At 54.0% G+C, this 21219-nt stretch overlaps 1 protein-coding gene across 1 annotated transcript; it reads right to left on the bottom strand.

Annotated features, from left to right (window-relative positions):
* Positions 1 to 2511: 2511 nt before the first annotated feature.
* On the bottom strand, positions 2512 to 21145 carry Ehd2 (EH domain containing 2). Its single transcript, XM_028854920.2, has 6 exons — positions 21044 to 21145; positions 17555 to 18013; positions 17052 to 17149; positions 11017 to 11429; positions 5725 to 5889; positions 2512 to 3376 (listed from the first exon to the last, which is right to left on the bottom strand). Exons 2-6 carry the CDS (start codon positions 17956 to 17958, stop codon positions 2825 to 2827), a joined length of 1632 nt encoding a protein of 543 aa, XP_028710753.1. The 5' UTR covers positions 17959 to 18013; positions 21044 to 21145; the 3' UTR covers positions 2512 to 2824.
* Positions 21146 to 21219: the final 74 nt, after the last annotated feature.

The raw sequence follows: 21219 nt of genomic DNA, 5'->3' as shown, positions 1-21219 counted from the left end.
AGTAGGTAAAGGCTGTTGCTACCAAGCCTGATGACCCGAAATTAATCCCCAAAACCCATACAATGGAAGCTCAGAGCCAACTTCTGCAAGCAGGTTGTTCACAACCTTCACAGGGCATACTGTGGCATATTTGCTTACATACACACACACTTTAAAAAAAAAAAAAAAAGCTGGGTAGTGTTGTTCATGACTCTAACCCTGTCTACTCAAGAGGTGCCAAGGTAGGAGGGTCACATGTTCGAGGGCCATCCTGTACTGTAGAATGAGTTTCGGTAACTTAGAGAGACTCTCTCAAAACGAAAAACAAGAGCTTTCTGGGCAATCAACGAGGACCTGAATTTGAGTACCCAGACTTATAGAAGAAGCTGAATATGTGGCCTGGAGAGATGATTCAGCTGTTGAAAGCACTGGCTGCTCTTCCAGAAGACCCCAGTTCAATTCCCAGGACCCATAGGATGGCTCACAACTGCCTGAAACTTCAGCTCTTTGGGAAAACATACATACACATAAATGAAAATCTAAAGTTCCAATCCTAGAATATTGAAAATTGAGGACGTTTAGGAAGGTCTAGGTTGGACACACAGAATGTGATATTCAGGTAATGTCAGTTGCATACATCATTCACAGGCTTAGGAGGGAGACTCGGAATCATTGCTCTTGGGCATGGTAGTATACAATGCCTTAGTTTTCTTAGCTGTAAAACAGGAGTAATAACGCTGTTCTGAAGATGAAAGTTAATACATGTAAAGCGTGGTGCCTAGCATCCGAGTGTGAGCTACTGCCGATGCCTCCACCCCCATTCCACCCTCCAGGGGCCCCTGGGAAGTGGTAGTCCACCAAAGAGGTCTACAAAGGTTTTTGCTTCCTCCCTGTACCCCCGGTCGTGCTGAGAGTGAAAACCAGAGCCCCGTGGAGTGCAGGCTATGCAGGCACTTAACATTGAGCTACAGCCCCAGCCACACCACACAACTCTCCCCCACCCGGTAATCCTGTTGCCGCTGTGCTGGCATTACAAAGGACCACAATACCGGACCCTTAAAGGAAAAGGCACGGGGAGGGAATACATCGCGCCAGGATCTCACAGCAGAACTCAGCTCGATCCTTGCGCAGGGTGTTGAGGTGATGGCCTGGACTGAGTCACTGACCACCTTCCTTCCTGATTACGCCAGAGGGCGTCCCTGGCCGCAGAGCGGGACTTTGCGTGGGCGGGAGGCTCTCCAGGCCAGCGTGTCCCGAGAGTGGTGGGTGTGGGCCGGGCGTGTGTCCTGTGCACTCCGACACTAATCCCTCCTTCCCCAAGACCCGGTGGTTTGGGCTACAGGATCTGCTCTACTGCATCCGCGTCGTGTCAGTGAGCGCTGGAGGGCGCTTTGGGGACTAAGGGCGCGCGCTGTACCCAAACTGGCAGTTGGCACAGGTCCACACCCAGGACTGAGTTCCCAGGCCCCGCGGCGGGAGGCGGGAGGGAGGGATGTCCCGGGGGTGGGGAGGGCCCTGAGTAACTTTTCTTAGGAAAATATGCAGGGCTGGCCCCCAGCCCGAGACTGAGTCAGCGCAGTGTTGAGTCACAGGCTGCGCCGCCCCTGTGAGCCATAATGTTTCCCCGTGCGTCTCTTCCCTAGGGGTCTCCTACCTCAAGATAGCCTGACAGCGACACAAGCAGCAGCCTTGGCTTTATTGGCCCTGTGGGGGACACTGGGTTCCCAACCCCTTCCAGCTGTCCCCCCTCCCCATCTTCTCCATGATGGCCCCATCACCAGGGGTGGTGAAGACACAAGGCGTGGTGGGGGTCCCTTCAGGGAGGAGGAAAGGCTATAGCACCAAGAATTCCCAATCCCCCAGAAAATCCGTGAAAACCCGGGCTTCAGTAAAGCGCCCGTCACCCCCCGGGGACTTTGTCTTTGGTGGGGGACTTTATTAATATCACCTGAAGGTAAAAAGAGGCGGCTACTATGGCCCCCCAATCCCGTGAACAAGCTGGGGGTACTAGGAGCACTGGGCAAAGAGCAGGAACCATCCTGGAGCCGGGAAGTTGGGGTTTTTCTATCTGCTGCAGAATCTTTGTGAAAAGGGTGTGGTCAGAATTCAGGATTTGTGGGGAGGAAAGAGAAAGGAAGAAGGGCCCATATGAGGAAGGAGGAGCTCAGATGTCCCCCTCGGAGCCCCCAGTGGAGTAGGGAGCCCTAAGATGGCTGGGTGAAAGTAGCTGCTTACCTTATTATAAAAAGGGACAAGGGGTCTTGCTGGTATCAGTGTTTGTGTGACTGTATGGATGCCACACTCCTGAGAGTCAGTTCCACCAGGGCCCAGCATGCAGTAAGTGCTCAATAAATATCCGGATGGGGCTGTGAACATAGCTCAGCATGCCTAGCATGTAGGAGGCCCTGGGTTCACACCCCAGCACTGCATAAACCAGGGAGATGAAATATCCAGGCCATCCTCAGCTACATAGGAAGTTCAAGGGTATCTTGGGCTATCTGAGACACTGTTTCAAAAAATAAAAATAAAAAATGAAAGAAAAAAAAAGGCTATATATGAATGACGGATGGATGCCTGTGTGTTTTTCTGTACGACAAGCCCATGTGTATGTGAGAGTGGAAATGTGAAGGACGGGACAGAGAAAGTTTGTCACTCCCCCTGGTCCTCTATAAGTGCTTTGACTGAATGTCTGGTGTGGGGGAGTAGCCCCCCCTCGAGTCCTTACAGCCAGGCAAGGCGGGCAGGCAGGGCAAGTGGGCCGGAGCAGGGATCTGCGTGTAGCCGTGTAGCCAACTGGAGCTGGGGAGCCACAGCAGGGCAAAGTGGGAGGGAAGACCGTGCTGTCTCACTCAGCAGAGCCCTTCTGGCGTCGCTTGGAAGGCGGCACCAGGCGGCGGGGCAGGTTGGTGGGCAGCCCGTGACCCTCGAGCTTGGCCTCGATGAGGTGGCTGGCCAGGGCGAACTCCTCATCATCCAGCATGCCGTCACGGTCGACGTCGCTCAGCTTCCAGATCCGCCCCAGCACGGAGTTGGGAAGCTTGGTGCCCACCATCCAGGTTTTGGCCTTGGAACCGCTCAGCTTGCCGTCGGCAGGCGCCAAGTTGTAGAAGATTTCGTCGTATTTGGACTTGTCCTTGGTCACCACCCACTCGCCATCGTCTTCTGAGCCCTCCTCGCCATCCTCCAGCGCTTCGTCGGGGCCCCGCTCCACGAAGGGGCCCATGTGGGTGCCCTCAAATGCACCGCCCTGCACGCCAGCCTCAACACTCTCCAGCTCCTCCTGCCGAAGCAGCGGCATAAGCTTGGCAATGTCGTGTGTCAGCATCTCATCCAGAGCCTCCAGCAGCTTCGGCTTCAGCGAGTGGAACTTGGTGAAGTCATGTGCCATCAACAGCTCCTGGAGGGAGGAATGGAGAAGCTCAGAAGTCAGGGGGCACCATCACAAGGCTATTATGCCCCCGCCCCTCACTGGGGGATTCTAGGCAGGGGCTCTACCACTGAGCCACACCCCCAGCCCCTCACTGGGGGATTCTAGGCAGGGGCTCTACCACTGAGCCACACCCCAGCCCCTCACTGGGGGATTCTAGGCAGGGGCTCTACCACTGAGCCACACCCCAGCCCCTCACTGGGGGATTCTAGGCAGGAGCTCTACCACTGAACCACACCCCAGCCCCTCACTGGGGGATTCTAGGCAGGGGCTCTACCACTGAGCCACACCCCCAGTCCTCCACCAGGGGATTCTAGGCAGCTACTCTATCACTAATGAGCCCAGTCCTGTTTTACATTTTTCCCACTTTGAGCCAGGGTCTTGTGTAACCCAGGCTACCCTCCAACACATGGCGTAAGAAAGGATGGCCTTGGATCTCTGTGAGTTTGAGGCCAGCATGGTCTACAGAGCTAATACCAGGACAGCCAAGGCTACACAAAGAAACCTTGCCTGGGGGGGGGGGGTTGCTGGGTGGTGGTGGCACACACCTTTAATCCCAGCACTTGGGAGGCAGAGGCAGGCGGATCTCTGTGAGGTCGAGGCCAGCCTGGGCTACAGAGTGAGTTCCAGGACAGGCTCCAAAGCTACACAGAGAAACCCTGTCTCGAAAAACCTGTACCCACTTTTGCTTGGTCAGCCCTGCCCTGCCCACCTCCAGGCCTCTGTATTCAGCCACTGGTGATCCTAGGTCTGTACATGGGAAGGGGCTGCTGCTGTCTCCCTATCAAGACAGGGTCTTGAATGTAGTCTAGGCTACTCTGGGACTCACTATGTAGTTATGCCAGCCTAAACTCGCAGCAATCCCCCTGGCTCAACCTCTGGACTTCTGGGTTTACAGATGTGAGCCATTGTCCTAACTTTGCTCCTTCTTCCCTTTTTTTTTTTTTTTTTTTTTTTTTTTTAAGATCTATTTTGGCCAGGCAGGCAGTGGTGGTGCACACCTTTAGTCTCAGCATTCAGGAGGCAGAGGCAGGTGGACCTTTGTGAGTTCAAGACCAGCCTGGTCAACAGAGTGAGTTCCAGGACAGCCAAGGCTGCACAGAGAGACCTTGATTCAAAAAAAAAAAAAAGTTTTATTTTGGGGTGTGTGTGTGTGTGTGTGTGTGTGTGTGTGTGTGTGTGTGTGTGAGTTCATGTGCACCACATGCATATAGGCGTCCACAGATGCCCAGAGAGAGTATTGTATCCCCTGGAACTGGAGTTACAGATGGTTGTGAGCCACCTTGTGGGGTGTTGGGAATTGAACCTGGGACCTCTGAAAGAGCAGTGCATATTCTTAACCACTTAGCCATCCCTCCAGTCCCTCCCCCTTTTTTTGAGACAAGGTCTGACTAGGCAGCTCAGGCTGGCCTAGAACTCTCTCTGTAACTTAGGCTGGCCTTGAACTTCTTCTGATCATCCTGCCTTTGCCCCTCACCCCAGTGCTGGGATCAAAAGGCATGAGTCAATATACCTGACTATAACTCAGTTTAAATATGGTCAGTGGTTACCATGTTGGGCAGCACAACTTGGACCATTTCCTTCAAAGTAAAATAGAGTGTCCTTTTTCTATGAGTCAGCTGTACTCATCTGCCCCTTCCCCCTTTTAAAGATAGGGTCATATGTAGCCCAGGCTGGCCTTGAACTCTTTCTGTTCCTGGAGCTTGAGTTCCTGATCCTCCTGTCTCTACCTTGCTAGGATTACTCATGTACAGGACCTTGCCTAGTTCCTCTCTCCTTGCGACAAAATGTTTATTTTTATTTTATGTGTGTGAGTGTGTGTACCACATGTGTGCCCATGGAGAGGGCACCGGATCCCCTGGAACTGGAGTTATAGATGGTTGTGAACTGCCATGTGGGTGCAAGGAAAGGAACCCAAGACCCCTGTAAGGGCAGCTAAGTGCCCTTAAGCTCTGAGGTATTGCTCAGGCCCCCACCTCTCTTCTTGCTGGTTGGAATGCAGACACAGTACTGGAGTTCCTGCAGCCATTAATGCCATGGGCAAGCATGGAAAGGAGAAATTTAGTAGGTCCCTGGCTCCCTAAGCAGCAAGTTGCCCTTCCATTCTGAGAATATTCTAGGGCCTTAAAGGGAAAGAATGTAACTTTCATGTTAACTATTATTATGGGCTTTCTCCCCTCTCTGTTACCCTAACTCATAAAGCCAGGTTCCCCCCGGATGAAAATGTCACCCAACCCTCCAGCCTTCCAGGCTCCGTCTCAGAACCCACAGGAGACTCTCATCAGCACCCTGCCACCCTGTCCGGAGCAGCTCCCCACCTGCATCTTCTGGCAGTCCGGGAAGTCCCCAGGGGAGATGTGGTGCTCTAGCTGGATCTTCGCGAAGATGACAGGCAGCTTGAGGATCAGCTGCTTCTTTTTGTTCTCCTTCCCGAACACCGAGGGCATCTCTTTCTTCAGGTAGCTGATGATGTAAGCGTGCACCTGCAGAAGGGCATTCGCATCTGAGCCCGCGGCACCGTCACCAGGAGGCGACTGGGGCTGGACGGGGCCTGGGAACCTGCATTCCTTTCTCTTTGAGGCAGGGTCTTGTGTAACACAGACTGGCCCTGAACACCTGGTCCTCCTGCCTCCTCCACCTCCTGAGTGCTGGGATGACAAGTGTGAGTCACTATGCACATACTTTCTCTTGGGTTTTGATAGAAGGTTGCACTATATACCCCAGGCTGGATCCAAACTTACAGCCATCCCCCTGCCTCAGCCTCTTCAATGCTGAGATTGCAGCTGTAAGCCACCATGCCGGGCTGGAACCTCCTTTTCTAACGTGTTATAGGCAGGTGAACCCCACTGCCTTATCCAGTGGGGTTCAACTTAAGCTTCCCTCTCTGTTAAACCATCTCAGCCACTCCCAGCTTGAAGATCCTGCAAGCCGGCCTCACCCAAATACCAGCCCAGAGCTGGGACTTGCCTGTCTTCTGTCACATTCCTACCCGGCTCCACAGCCCGATGTCCTCCAAGGCACTTGAGCTTAGCTGAGAATGAGTTGCTCTTAGCTGTGCCGAGCTCTGGAAAGCGATGTCCAAACTCTGCCCAACCCAGTGGAAGCCAGAAACTGGACATTTTGGTTTCTTAAGAATCCTTATTGTAGATCCAGTTGGACTCAAACTAGCCAGCCATCCTCCTGCCTCAACCTCCTGAATGCTGAGGTTAGAAAGACCTCAATTTGTTGTGAGCATTTTCAGACTTTTAAATGTGTATGGATGTTTTGTGTCTGAACAGTGTCCACAGAGGCCAGAAGAGGGCATCAGATCCGCTGGGACTAGAGTTAGAGATGGTTGTTAGCAGCCATGTGGGCGCTGGGAACCGAACCTGGATCCTCTAGAAGAGCAACCAGAGCTCTTACCTGCTGAGCATCTCTCCAGCCACCCCCTCAATAATCCTGAAGGGCCCCACTGCCCTCCCTGACAGGCCTCTGCAGCTTCACCCACATGCTCTCCTGTCTTTCCCCTCCATATACTGCTCACCAGCACTGGTCTTCACTGACCAGCACACCAACCTTTTCCCCCACCCGGGGCCTTTGCATATGACCACGCTCTCCAGCAGGAGCTCTGTCCCAATCTCCCCACTGACCATGAAAACCAAGTGCCCTTATCACTTGCCATCGGATTATCTCCAGACCCTTCTGGGTTCTTCACAGTTGAGCTGGAGTCATCATTATTTTATCTGACTGTTCTGTTTCCCTCCATCAAACTACAGGCTCTACAAGGTCAGGCCTCGTCTGTTTCCTCTGTCCTCCCCAGTCCCGGGACAATGTGCACAGTGTCACTCAGGAAATCATTGTGGGATAAACCTCTGAACTTGAGAACCTTTGAACCACATTCTCATAAGTTATTGAAAAATAAATGAGGACGGCAGAGTGATGACTGCAGGCATGCCTGCTGTTTACAGGCATCATCGAATGCGCATGTTCAGATGGAGATAACATAGGCCCGGCGATATGGGTGGGCAGGGGAAAGGGCACTTGCTGCCAACTCCGAGTTGGGTCTCTGGGACCCACATGGTGGAAGGAGAGAACTGACCGAAGTTGGCCTCTGGCCTCAATATATAGAATGTGACATGGGAATGCATGCACACATATATCATGCTCACACACAATAAAATAAAACAAACAAACAAAAAATTCAACAGTAATAAAAAGAATCAACTCTTCCCAGATCTCAGCCATAAGCGTTACAGCATTCTGAATGCTCCTAGTGGCTTGCACTTCCACCAAAGGGCAGAGCCAGAGCAATCATCCACACCCTGCCTTGGACAAATATGGGGGTGGGTTATGGAGAACCCTTAATGAGCAGCTTCTTGCCCCCTTGGCTAACATCGAGTACATTTTTCTTAGAGTCCTTAACGGCCTTGTGCCACTGAAGGAGAGTATTCAAGGAGAGTCATGTGTGCTGTTACTGGTGACTGGACCAAGTGTGTCTGGGTCATTTGTGAAGGGTGTGTGGGCGAGGATGTGCCCCGAAGTGGGATGCCATAATGAAGTTTGGTCAGAGCAAACCCTAAAGACTCGGATCCTGGGCACTGAGGCACTGGGAACTAAGCATGAACTTGCAGGACCAGAGGGAAGCATAGCCTACAGTTTTGAGAGGCCAGTCAGAGTAGGGGTGTGGTCAGGATGAAAAGTCACAGCTTGTTACTGGAGACCCAAAGGAGAAGATGCGTGGTTGAGCTGAGAAAGCCCGTATGGAAGAGCGGGGCTTAGCGGGAAAGGCAATGAGGCGAGGGGCTGAAATGGATGGCCAATGGGGAAGGAGTGTCAGGACGCAGTCAGTGAGAATGGGCTAGTGAGGAGGAGGTGTGGCCTCCTAGAATAGGTTAATGGAGAGGCTTTCGACCTAAAAGGTCAAATAAGGAGGGGCGTGGCTCGAGGATGGTCTATCGGGGAGGGGTGTGTGAACTGTTGGGCAAATCAATTGTGGCTTGCTGTGTCTGTTGGGGCGGGTCAATGAAAAGGGGCGTGGCACAGAGGACCGTCTAACGGGAGGAAGTATTGCCTGCAAGGGCCGGCAATGGGAGAAGCGTGGCTTGCTTGCTACTCCAGGGGAGTGGTCTTCTAGGGAGGCCCAAAGGGGAGGGGCCCGGTCTGCCAGGACCGCGGCGGGGGGCGGGCCCCGCCGAGGCAGGCGGGATCGCTGATGGCTTTTCCAGAGAGGAAGCATGGGAAGGTGGCAGGAAGAGATAAGAGGGAGGCGCGGGCTAGGCCGGGGAGCGGGTCGGACACCGGGGTTTGTCCTGGGTTTCCGGAGCCACCTCCCGCCTGGCTAGGGCGCCAGGTGTCCGGCCCGGCCCCTTGGTCCCTGTGCCGCGGGGCCCCAGGTTTGGCTTCTGCTTCCCAAGGAGGAGTGAGGGTGAGCCAGGGGGTACTGAGGAAGAGAGAGGGAGAAGTGGGAAGAGAGAGGCGACTAGGAAAAGGGTATGAGCAAGAGAAAAAAGCATTGGGAAAGGAAGAGGCTGATGGGGACACAATGACTGAAGGACAGCCCTGGCCTCCTGCAACAGACGCCTTGGGTACCCACTGCTCCCTTCCAAAGAGGATTCCTGGGGTGGGGTTGGAGGCGGTGATTCACTCCTCTCCAGCTCCTTTAAACCACACCTTGGATGCCTCTACCACCTAGAACCTTCTTGGCCTCTTCTCCGGCCCAGTTTCCTGCCCCACCTCCACCCTGGCGGCCTCCCCTATGAATGCTCCATTCCACCCCTGGCTCTCAAAGCAAAGCCCTTGCCCTCTTCTTCCTCTCTGAGGCCCCGCCTGAAACAGGCTGTGTCCTCCAGCCCCCTCGATCCTTCCTAGACCTGAATCCGGTCTCCAGACAGCAGCTTGAGTGCAACCCTGTCATCCTGCTCCAAACCTTCCCGTGTCTCCCTGGTGCCCTTAAAACAAAGCACAGGAGCCTCGATGTAGCCCATAGGACCGACAGTCCTCAGTCTCGCCATATTCCCTCTGATGCCTTCTCCTCTCAGAAGCCCTCCTGACTGCCCTTCCTGACTCCACCCCCGAGCCTGGACCTTGTTTGGCTATCACTGCGGTGGGATGGGTCTGTCTTCTCCCCAAGCAAAGAGTGAGTCCTAAGACTGCCTTGGGACATTCAGACCTTGGAGCATCCTCAGCATGTCCCAGCAGAGGGCTAGGCACAGAGGTCACTTTGTTCAAGCTGAAGTTCTGCCGAGAGTCATTCATTCCATAAATATTTACAGAGCAATTCAGACCCAGGAGCTAGGGACACTCAGTGAAGGAACTCTAAGACGCCAGGTTCTGCAGAGCTTGAGTACAGAGTTGAGGAGATAGTAAACAGGGAGCCCCTGACAGGCTCACAGGAGGCGATAACAGGGTAAGGGGTAAATCTGGAGTAGGCATGCTCATTAAAAAGGAGGCACTAAGCTGGGAGGTGGTGGCGCATGCCTTTAATCCCAGCACTCGGGAGGCAGAAGCAGGCAGATCTTTGTGAGTTCGAGGCTAGCCTGGTCTACAGAGCGAGATCCAGGAAAGGCGCAAAGCTACACAGAGAAACCCTGTCTCGAAAAACCAATAAATAAATAAATAAATAAATTTAATTAAATAAAAAGTAAAAGGGAGGCCACCTCCTGAGAAGGTGACATTTGAGTGAGCCCTATGGACAGTCAGTGGGAAGAGAAGGCTGCCAGGAAGAGCCAACGGTGAGCACAAAGGCCCTGAGGCAGGTCTGAGGTGGCCAGAGTGAAGTGCAGTGGCTGATGGAAAGGGAATGGGAGGTGAGGAGGCAGGGGAAGGAGTGAGCGAAAGAGTGAGCACAAAGGCTCTCATAGGCTCGATATATTTGAATGCTTGGCCCCCAGTTTATGGAACTCTTTGGGAAGGATTAAGAGGTGTGGCCTTGTTGGAGGAGGTATGCCATTAGGGGTGAGCTTTGAGGTTTAAAAAGGCCACACCATTCCCAGTTTGTTCTCTCAGTGTGACATAAGCTCTCAGCTATTGCTCCTGCACCATGCCTGCCTGCCTGCTGCGATGCTCCCCACCATGGTGGTCATGGACTCGAACCCTCTGGAACCATGAGCACTAATAACGTTTCTTTGGTAAGTTGCCTTGCTTATGGTGTCTTTTCGCAGCTATAGAAAAATAACTAAGACAGCCACGGAGAGGACTCAGCTTTTGTTCGGTGGGATGGAGGAGGGAGAGGAGGTCAGAGATAGGATGGAGGCAGCGAGGTAAACATGTGAACGTAGAGCAATGGTGGAAAGGGGACCTTCTGCACAGGACTCCCTCCTTCATTCCACGCTGCACAGGCCCCGCCCATCAGGAGAATCAACTAATCTGGGAGCTAGGTGGTGCCTACCTAGCTGCACAAACAGGGAAGGAAGAAAAGTCTGTCCATCGCCTTCAAGGCCTCCCCAACTTAGGTCTCTTGTGACTCCATCAATCCTTCATAGCCTCCTGAAGTTTTCCTCGGTCCCCCAAGTCCTCTTCAGCCTCCTTCAGTCCTCCTTCAGCCTCCTGATTCCTTCCCCATCTCCTGATCTCCCTTTCAATTGTCCCTCAACTTCCCCAAGTCCTTCCGGCCCCCGGCCTGCCCTGCTCACCCGCACTAGCCGCGCCCTCTTCACCAGGTCGTTGAGCTTGCGCAAAGCCGCGTGGCGCGGTAGACCTTGGATATCACGGAAGAGGTCCTGTTCCTCCAGCTCGAAGAGACGCCTGTTGTCCGGCACAAGGAGCGGCTGGGACCAGAAGGAGCCGATGTAGACACGCAGGACCTCGGGTGTGCCCACCACCTTGCCCAGCGCCCACATGAGCGCCCCGTAGACACGCATCAGCTGCTGCGTCTCCACCATGTCCGCCTTGTTGAGCACCACGCGGATCTTGTCCTCGTGGCCACGCAAGGCACCGATGGCCTCTGAGAACTCATCGGAAATCTCCAGCTTGTGGGCGTCAAAGAGCAGGATGATGAGGTCCACACGCTCGGCAAACCAGCGCAAGACAGCTGGGAAGTCGTAGCCTGGAGCAGGCAGACGAGAGGGGCACAGGAATAGAAGTCATATTCCCACACCCCAGTCATTAGCATCCATTCTTTTTTTTTTTTTTTTTTTTTTGGTTTTTCGAGACAGGGTTTCTCTGAGTAGCTTTGGAGCCTGTCCTGGAACTCACTCTGTACCCCAGGCTGGCCTCGACCTCACAGAGATCCGCCTGCCTCTGCCTCCCGAGTGCTGGGATTAAAGGCGTGTGCCACCACTGCCTGGTGCATCCATTCTTTTGAGCTGATATTGGGTGGTACAAATATTCAGATTGTTAACTATGTAATTCCTGTGTATTCCAAATATCTCAGAGCCTCTACGTGGGCCCCATAACTGCCACTTTTCAGGACCCAGAACCTCAAGCCATCTGGCTTCCTGGGATGAAGCAACCAACCATGCCCCCCCCCACCTTTCACCACCTCCCCCTCTCCCCTCCTGGTTCCCACGTCACTGGCTTTTTCATCCATTCCTTTGGCAGATATTAGGGATTTGTTTCGACATGGATGTATTCATTGGCAGTTAAAATTCTCAAGTGCGGGGCTTGTAGGATGATTCAGAGTGAAAAGGTGGGACCTGAGGTAGGCTTGCAGTTTTCCTCCGACTTCCACTCATATGCTGTGGCATGTACCCACCTACGCACACACCCACACGAGAAATAAAACGTAATAAAGAATACTTTTAAGGGCTGGAGAGATGGCTCAGAGGTTAAGAGCACTGGCTGCTCTTCCAGAGGTCCTGAGTTCAATTCCCAGCACCCACACGGTGGCTCACAACCATCTGTAATGAGATCTAGTGCCCTCTTCTGTCAGGCATACAAGCAGGCAGAACACTGTGTACATAATAAATAAATAAATAAATCCTAAAAAAAAAATACTTTTAAATGGTAAAGTTGGGGGCTGGAGCGATGGCTCAGCAGTTAAGGGAACACGCTGCTCACCCAGAAGACCCCCCAGTTCAGTTGGTACCCAGCCCCCACAGCAGGCAGCTTACACCCTCCTGTAGCTCCAGTTCCAGGGGATCCCATGTCCTCTTCTGGCCCCCTTGAGCACCTGCATTCATGCACACATTCACACTTGCACACATCACGCGCACAATTTCTATTTACATTCTAAAATATTCATTTTTATCATTTATGTGTGTGTATATGTGTGCGCGCACGTGGGTAAGGGTACCCGCAGAGGCCGGAAGAGAGTGTCACGCAGACCACCTGCAGCTGGAATTACAGACAGTTGTGAGCCATCGCTGACATGAGTGCTGAGAAACAATCTTGGTTCCTCTGCAAGAGCAGCAAGTGCCCCTAACCACAGAGCCACCTCTCCGGCACCTACACAATTTTCAAAGATCCTAAAGTGGCCAGGGATGGTGCTGTACACCCCGAATCCCAGCACTCGGGAGGCAGAGGCAGGTGGATCTCTGTTTGAGGCCAGCCTGGTCTACAGAGTGAGTTTCAGGACAGCCAGGGCTACATAGTGAGACCTTGTCTGAAAGAAAAATCCTAAAATGATCTCAGAGAGGCCCCTGGTACTCATGAGCCTGCTCCCAGCACTTGACACGCCCCTGTGACCAAGGCTTTTCCCAGGGACTTGTTGGATGTGCCATCAATTGAGTGACAAGAGATCAAACTGCTAAGGCTATTTTCGTGTGTGTATCTGTGTGTCTGTGTGTGTGTCTTTGTATGTCTAGGTCTCTCTGTGTGTATGTCTCTGGGTGTTTGTGTATCTGTCTCTCTCTGTGTTATTGTGTATATCTGTGTGTGTTCATGTGTATATGTGTGTGTACGTCTATGTTTGTATATGTCTGTGTGTGTGTTCGTCTGTGTGTCTGTGTGTCTGTGTGTCTCTCTGTGTGTGTCTGTGTGTCTATGTCTCACTGTGTCTGTGTATCTATGTATGTCTCTTGTGTGTGTGTCTGTGTATGTCTGTATGTGTTCATGTGTATCTGTGTGTGTATGTCTATGTGTCTGTATATGTCTGTGTGTGTGTTCGTCTGTGTGTCTGTGTGTGTCTTTGTGTCTGTGTGTCTCTGTGTGTGTGTCTATATGCTTGTGTGTCTATGTGTGTCTCTTTGTGTTTATGTGGGGGGGATGGGGAGGGGTGCACATGAGTTTAGGTATTCCTGGAAGCTATAAGTGTCAGATCCCCTAGAACTAAAGTCACAAGTGGTTGTGAGCAGTCCAGTGTGGGTGCTGGGGACTGAACTTGGTTCCTCTAGAAGAGCGATTTGCACTCTTTTTTTTTTTTTTTTTTTTTTTTGAGCTGAGGATCAAACCCAGGGCCTTGTGCTTGCTAGGCAAGCGCTCTACCACTGAGCTAAATCCCCCACCCCACAATTTGCACTCTTAACCACTGAGCCATCTCTCCAGGAGTACTATGTTCTTGCCACCCTATACGTTCAATAGTTTGTGTCCATCCATTCACTCATCCACTCATCCCTTTTCTCATTCATTCAATACTTCTCACCTTTACCCCTTCACTTATTCATTCACTGATGAGCAAAGCTTAGGAGAGCTGAGAATGTAAGACCCACCCCTGACCTGTCAATCAGGAATCCCCGCCCCACCCCTGTATACTGTGTGGCATTAGGCAAGTAGCTTAACCTTTCTGAACTTAATATTAAAAAAACAAAAATCATGATTGGTTCCATCTCACAGACAATCATGACACTAAAGGATGACAGTTGATCTCATCCATGGGAAAAGCTCATCTATGGGCGTGTGTCATTGTGCCCGTGAGGGGGTAGAGTAGCTTCGGCAACTAGACCCCCTAGAAAACTATTAGAGAAAAACACAAGATGCCAGAGTAAGTGTTCAACAAATGTTAGCCATGGGCCACCAGGCACATAGGACAACTCAGGACTCATCTCTACCTGCCTGCTCCCAGCGGGAGGGGAGGCTGAGGTGACCCCGAGGGGGTGCCTGACCTGGCCTAAGTGTAGATCACGGTGGGCTTTCTGGAGGAGCAGATAAAGAGCCAGCAGCTGACAGGATAAGGGGCCATCACTGATGTCCTGACTTGAGCTCAGGGGTATAACAGACTCACTCATCCCAGAATGCCAGTGGGCAGGCAAGAGATGACGCCATCCTTCAGCTAAGGAAACCGAGGCACGGAAGCCACGCAGGCAGGAGGCAGAAGGGCAGGACTTGCCTCGGCAGCTGTAGCTGCCTGTCCGCCCCTTACCCCCACCCCAACACGGGTCCAGGAGGCAGCCTACTCCTTGCTGATGGGAGGGGAAGGGGTAGCAACAGTGTTCTGGGGAAGGCAGGGCCAGGTCACTGCTGGGGCGGCAGCTGGGCCTCTCCTCCCTCCCTAGGATCTACATACACTCTGGCCTGGATTTGGAAAGTCTGTCTCATGGGGTTGGGGCGGGGGTGGGGGGGGGAGAAAGGGAGGGGAGAGGAAGGGAGGGAGGGAGGTTGAGTCAGTGTGGGAATGGAGACGTGGCAGAGAGACGGGATGTTCACCCAAGAAAAACACTCCTGGTTACCCATCACCCAGGCACCTATTTACTCCATGCAGCAAACTTAACCCTTCTCAGAAGTTCCTATGGTTTTCTCCCTATTTGCAGGTGGGAAATTGAGGCACGGAGATACAAGATGGCTTGCTTAAGCCATTACAGTTTCAAGGAACTGTTCCCTTCTGTGTCAAATAAAACAAAGAAACGAGAAAATCAGCAGAGTCCAGACTGGAGGTGTGCCAGCGAGACACCCTAGGCAACGGTCACACCAAGCAAGCGGCTCCAGGCAGCCACACCTCTGCCAGTGCACACTCACGTGTACACACCCACCACCAAACAGCCGGATACATCAGAGCCTCCTGCAGCCAGACTCAGGCTTCCCAGACACAGACTTGTGTGTTGGAGGCTGGGACCTGCACAAATTTGCATACCATACGGTCACAAAGATGCATCACAGAGGCAGGAATCCATACACACTTCAGCTTGGAGGCCTGTCTGAACACACACAGTGTGTGGCGGCAGAGACATTACTGCAAATGCCCAGGCTGGCCTCCAACTGGTCACAATCCTCCTGTCTCAGCTCTCCCAGTGCTGGGATGACAGATGTGCCCTGCCACACAAGCTCTTTCTGGTAATTATACACCTTTCAAAATGGACAATATAACCCACACAGACATAAATACAGAATCACACACACACACACACACACACACACACACACACACACACGAGCTGAGGATGTAGCTCACTGGTAGAGCACTGGCCTAGAATCCCCCAGTAAGAGTCTGGGGACATGGCAGGCTTGTCTACTATGTGCAAGGCACCAACACCACAATAAAACAGCCTTACAAGATCCCTCCATGTCCCTCTGCCCCACACCTTCCCTCAGAATCACATAAAATCACAATTAGAGGTACACAGTGCACATAGCCAGCCACCCACACATTTCTGTCAATTCATACTTCAGGGTCGTGGCCTCCATGTCACACCGGCCAGCACATCCCATCACAGACGGACACACAACGTCCCCCATACCCATCACCTAGTACTTCCCCAGGATTTACCCAGTTCTCCCCACCCCAAGTCCCCCTGGACAGACAGGCTCCACCTCCCATGCCTCCAGGGCCAGAGGAAGGGGATCCCCATCCCCACCCCTCTTCATCTCCTACGGAAGCCCGGCGGCGCCCTGGGCTCCCTCCATCATTTAGGCCCAGCCCATGGGCTAGGCACACCAGGAATTCCTCCCTCCCCGGCTCCCCCACCTCCAGCTGGCAGAGCGCTGAGACCATTTCTGCAGCTGCCTCCTGTGTTTCTCCCTCGGGGCTGCTCTGCTGGACAGCGGCCAGGGGCACTGGCGCTTTGGGAGCCAAAGCCCTGCCCCGGCCCCGCCTCCTGCCTGGCTTCGGGTCCCCTCTGCCCCACACTGCTGCCTCCTTTGCCCCAATTCCCCGGCCGAGGCCTAGGGATGGGGGTGGTGGCAGGGACAGACGGAGAGGCTGTGGGCCCAGATGCTGGGGTGGGGGAGATGTTGAGGAGGGGACTGGGGTAGGAGCAGGGCTACAAGGCTGGGCAGGGTGGGAGGGGACAGGCTCACTGGCCGGCCCTGCTGGAATTTACCCCCCACTGCTCCCCCTGCACAGCTGTTTATAAATTCCAGGCCCGGCCTTGGCCCCCACCCAGCTTCTCCCGCTCAGCTCCATCTGTGGCCCAGCCTCCAAGCCGGGAGCTCAGAGGAACAAGCACGGGGCCCAGGGCCTCCCTGTCCAGCCCTGTCTCTTCCTGGGACTCTCTAAGCACCTCCTGTTCCCCCATGCCCAGTCTCTGCCCCTCTTCATCTCTCCTTTTGCATCCTCCCGGCCCGCCCAGACATGTGGCTCCAGCCTGCTCACATGCGTCCCGTCCCGTCCCCCCTAACCCCCGTGCCTCCCCGGCCCCACCACCAGCGCCAATGGAAGGGGCAGCGGCCTCCTGCAGCCCCATTTGCCTGTAGCGGGACTGTCAGAGGAGACCCCAGCCTCCTTCGTTAAACCTAGAGGTGCAGGTCCAGCCCACCTCATGTCCACTGTAGAGCCCAGGCCCCAGCCTCCTCCCCCAGACACAGGGGTCCAGGCCCAGCCTCCTCCCTCACACCGGGCTTCCTCGGGCTCACTCACCGCGGCTCACTCTCTGTTTGGCACCTGACAGGATGCCCGGTGTGTCGATGATGCTGATGCTCTCCAGGACCTGGTTGGGGAGTTGGGCACACATAAACCTGGGGGGCGTGGAGACAGAAGGTCAGGGCTCAATGTGAAGAAGGGCAGAAAGAGAAGGGACACGGAGGGTGCCACGAAGAGAGAGAGGCAGAGGCAGAGGACAGAAGTCCTGGAAAGAAGGAAGTTCAGAGGGATCATCGCATCTATAAAATACCAGATCTGTGTCTGGGGAATAACCCAAGTCACCACTACAACCCTGGGTTACCTTCATTCTCCAGACGTATATGAGAGGCTGCCCAGCATTCAGCGGCCGAGGCACAATTGGAACCCAGGCTCCCATAGGAAAGGTAGCAGACACAGGAAGGGAAAGAGGAAGGCAGAAAGATGACAGTCTGAGATGGACAGAAGCATTCTGGGATAGAAGATGCCCGCCCTCTCCCCTTCCTGGCTGGCAGCTGCCACACCTGTTGAGGAAAGTATTTCCAAAAGGATTGAGCTTGCGGAAGGGCTTCTCCGGGTCCACAACGAGAGCATTGCCCGGCACGGTGCCCTCTGTCTCGCCATGCATGACAGCCACGAAGCAGTCGGTCGTGGGCTCTGGACCCACGCGGGAGCCGGGGACCTCCTGCTCCAGAAGGTACTGGATGAAGCTGGTTTTGCCGGTGCTGTACTGGCCAGCCACCAGCACCATGGGTTTGCCGTCGAAGTCGGCATCTTCGAGGGCTGGTGAATGGAAAGCCCCGAAGCGGTAGTGTTCCTCCAGGGGCAACAGTTTTGTGCGGTACAACTCCTTGAGCGACGAGGTCACGGTGCGGATGGCCTCAGGTGGCTGGCCCCGAGCCCCGCCCTTCTTCAGCCAGCTGAACATGGCGACTTCGATGCCTACGGGGCACCCAAGGAGACTGTGGCGTGGAGAGCTTTACCTGCAGGAAGAGGAGGAAGGGGTGGCTAGAAAGGGGAGGAGGAGCCGGGGGACCCAGTGATGGGAAGAGGGAGAGAGGCTAGCCTGGAGATGAAAACAGCGGTGATTCAAGAAGGGGAAGTGGGCCGGAAAACCAAAGAGAGAACAAAGGAAAGGAAGGAACTGAGGAGGTTGGGGGGACGCATCCCTGCGCTGGATATGGTCGAATACATCTGTAAAGCCGGCCCTTGGGAAGCCGAGGCAGGAAAACCACAAGTTCCAAGCTGGCCTGGGCCACATGTAAGAAAGACCCTATCTCCAAAGACCCACATCCAAAGAAACTCATTCCCAAATCCATTCATCATCACTGCACACGTCCGTCGCTGGACGTATTTTCACTGGAATGGCTTGCTCCATGCTGCAGGAGCCTGAGGAAAGAGCCACAGAGGCCAATTGCCACCCAACCAGAGCCTCCAGCTGAAGACCTGGGTACCCAACGGTTAATGCTAGCAAAATTCCAGGCATCGGGGCAGGCATGGGAAACTGATCACAGGGGCAGCAAAGATCAGGGCAAGGCTGACTTTTGAGCTTCTTCATGAAGGGCAGGCAGGACAAAGGTCTTAGGCAGAGGATAACATGTGCAAAGACCCAAGGGTTTGACAGGCTTTTGGGCACTGGGAGATGAGATTGTCTGGTGGGCACACAAAACCAGAGGGATGAGAAGTGAGGCTGTGGAGGCTATCTGGGTGCACCCAGGTCAGGAGGAGCCTTGGAGCCGTAAGCCAGACATTATGCAGCTCATATTTGGGGTGTGGTACTAGAACGGAACTCAGGACCTTGAGCATGCTAGACAAGCACAATACTGCCAAGCCATACCTGAGCTCCTCACTGGGGGACTCTAGGCAGGGGCTCTACCACTGAGCCACACCCCAGCCCCTCACTGGGGGATTCTAGCCAGGGGCTCTACCACTGAGCCACACCCCAGCCCCTCACTGGGGGATTCTAGGCAGGGGCTCTACCACTGAACCACACCCCAGCCCCTCACTGGGGGATTCTAGGCAGGGGCTCTACCACTGAGCCACACCCCAGCCCCTCACTGGGGGATTCTAGCCAGGGGCTCTACCACTGAGCCACACCCCAGCCCCTCACTGGGGGATTCTAGGCAGGGGCTCTACCACTGAGCCACACCCCAGCCCCTCATTGGGGGATTCTAGGCAGGGGTTCTACTACTGAGCCACACCCCCAGCCCCTCACTGGGGGGTTCCAGGCAGGGGCTCTACCACCGAGCCACACTTCTCAGCCCTGTGCTAGCTCACTTAATTTTGATGACTCTATCAGGTGGCTCTATCATTATCCCCATTTTAAGTCTTTTCTTTTTGAGGCTGTCTCGTGTATTCCATGATGGACTTGAACTATGTCACTGAGGGTGATCTCGAACCTCTGATCTTCCTGGCTCTACTCCCTAGCACCGAGGTTGCAGATACACACTTGGCATGCCTAGTTTCATCCAGAGTTGGGGTTAGAACCCAAGGCTTCTGGCACGCTAAGGACGCACTCTACAGCCCCCCCCTACAGCCTCACCCCTTCCCACACCATTCTAAGGAGGAAACTGAGCCTCAGAAGGAGAGCGACAGTTTGCACAGGACCCCTGAGCTGGGAAGCCCTCCAGCTGGGACTTGAGTCCAGGCCGTCGGTCCTCAGAGCCTATTTCCCATCCTAGGTCTCAAGAGCTCAGTTAGGGGAAAAGGTCATCCTCACCAGCCCTGCAGCCGCGAGCACCCCCGAAGCCAGACTGTGCTCTCTGTATACCCTCAATACCCTCAAGAGCCTTTTAGTCACTGTGGCGTCTGGGGTGATGCCTCTCCTGGCTGTCAATAATAGTCTATTCCCTCACTCCATACGTAGATGCTTATTATATGAGTAACCTCAAAGAACCAGCTTTTGGTCAGATCGGAATCTCAAAATGTCATTCCCCACAGAAAGAATGGAGTGTTCCCTGGAGGAACAGCTGTGAGGGAGCAATCCAGTCTGGATCAGCTCAAAGAATACCACGGATGCAGCACCCGCCTAAAGTGGCTCCCATTAGCCAAAGATGAGATCGTTTTTCCTCTTTTCTTTCTTCTTCTTTTTAAAAATTCATTTATTTTATGTGTATGAGTGTTTTCTAGGTATGTATGTCTGTGTACCATGTGCATGGAGTGCCCTTCGAGGCCAGAAGAGAGTGTTGGATCCCTTAGACCGGAGTAACAGATGGTTGTGAGCTGCCATGTGGGTACTGGGGATGCAACCTGGGTCATCTGGAAGAGCAGCCAGTGCTCTTAACCTCTGAGTATGAGCCAGCTCTCCAGCTCTCCACTCTTAAAAAAAAAAAAAAATTCTCACTGTGTAGTTCTGGCTGACCTGGAACTATGTAGACCAGACTGCCTTAGATCCAGAGATCTGCCTGCCTCTGCCTCCTTCCTACGTCTTACATCTGGCTCAAAAATGGGTCAATCTAAGCATTAAAAAAAAAAAAAAAAGCCCTGCAAGTCAAAACATTACGCCCCATGAAATCATAGTGCCATAAAGAGAGAGGGAAGATAGAAAGAAAATGGATTGGAGAAGTAACAGAGGCAGGAACCCGTGACATAGACACGGAGAGCGGATCGTGGGAGGGTCGCAGGCAGGGAGGCAACATCTCAGAAAGGACCGTTAGGAGTGGCTAAAGGGTCTACGCACTTGGTGAGTCGGGAGAGGGCTCTTGGGTGGCAAGAAACCCCGAGGAGGGCAGAAATGGGTGTGGAGGGTAGAAGGCCACCTCCAAGCGGGAGTCTTCTGGAATGAGGGAAGCTGGGGGCGAGGTAGGGGGTGCTACGGGAGGCGGAAGGACTAGAAGGGGCTGGGGAAGGCTGGGGAGATCCGAGGAGGCTGGGGGAACGCGGGGAGAATGGAGGAGTTGGGGGGTCCTGGAGGAAGAGTGTGGGGACTGGGAGGGACTGGGAAGGACAGGACATAGACAGTTACGGGAGAGCGGGGTAAGGGGGCTGAGAGCTGGGGTTTAAGGAGCACTCACCAGGGACCCCGGAGAGCGCAGAGCAAGCTGTCTGAGCTCCGTCCCGTCCGCAGCAGAGTGAGCCGGGTGGGGCTGCGCGGGAGGAGCGCCGGGCAGGGCGGGCCGGGGGCCCCTGTCCCAGCCCGTGTCGGACCTCGACCGCCCCCTGGCGGACACTGTGAAGACATGCACAGGCT

Source organism: Peromyscus leucopus, chromosome 1, assembly GCF_004664715.2.
Source record: "Peromyscus leucopus breed LL Stock chromosome 1, UCI_PerLeu_2.1, whole genome shotgun sequence".
NCBI classification, from domain to species: domain Eukaryota; kingdom Metazoa; phylum Chordata; class Mammalia; order Rodentia; family Cricetidae; genus Peromyscus; species Peromyscus leucopus.
The sequence above is the reverse complement of the archived record's forward strand: the minus strand, read 5'-3'. Positions and strand labels throughout refer to the sequence as shown.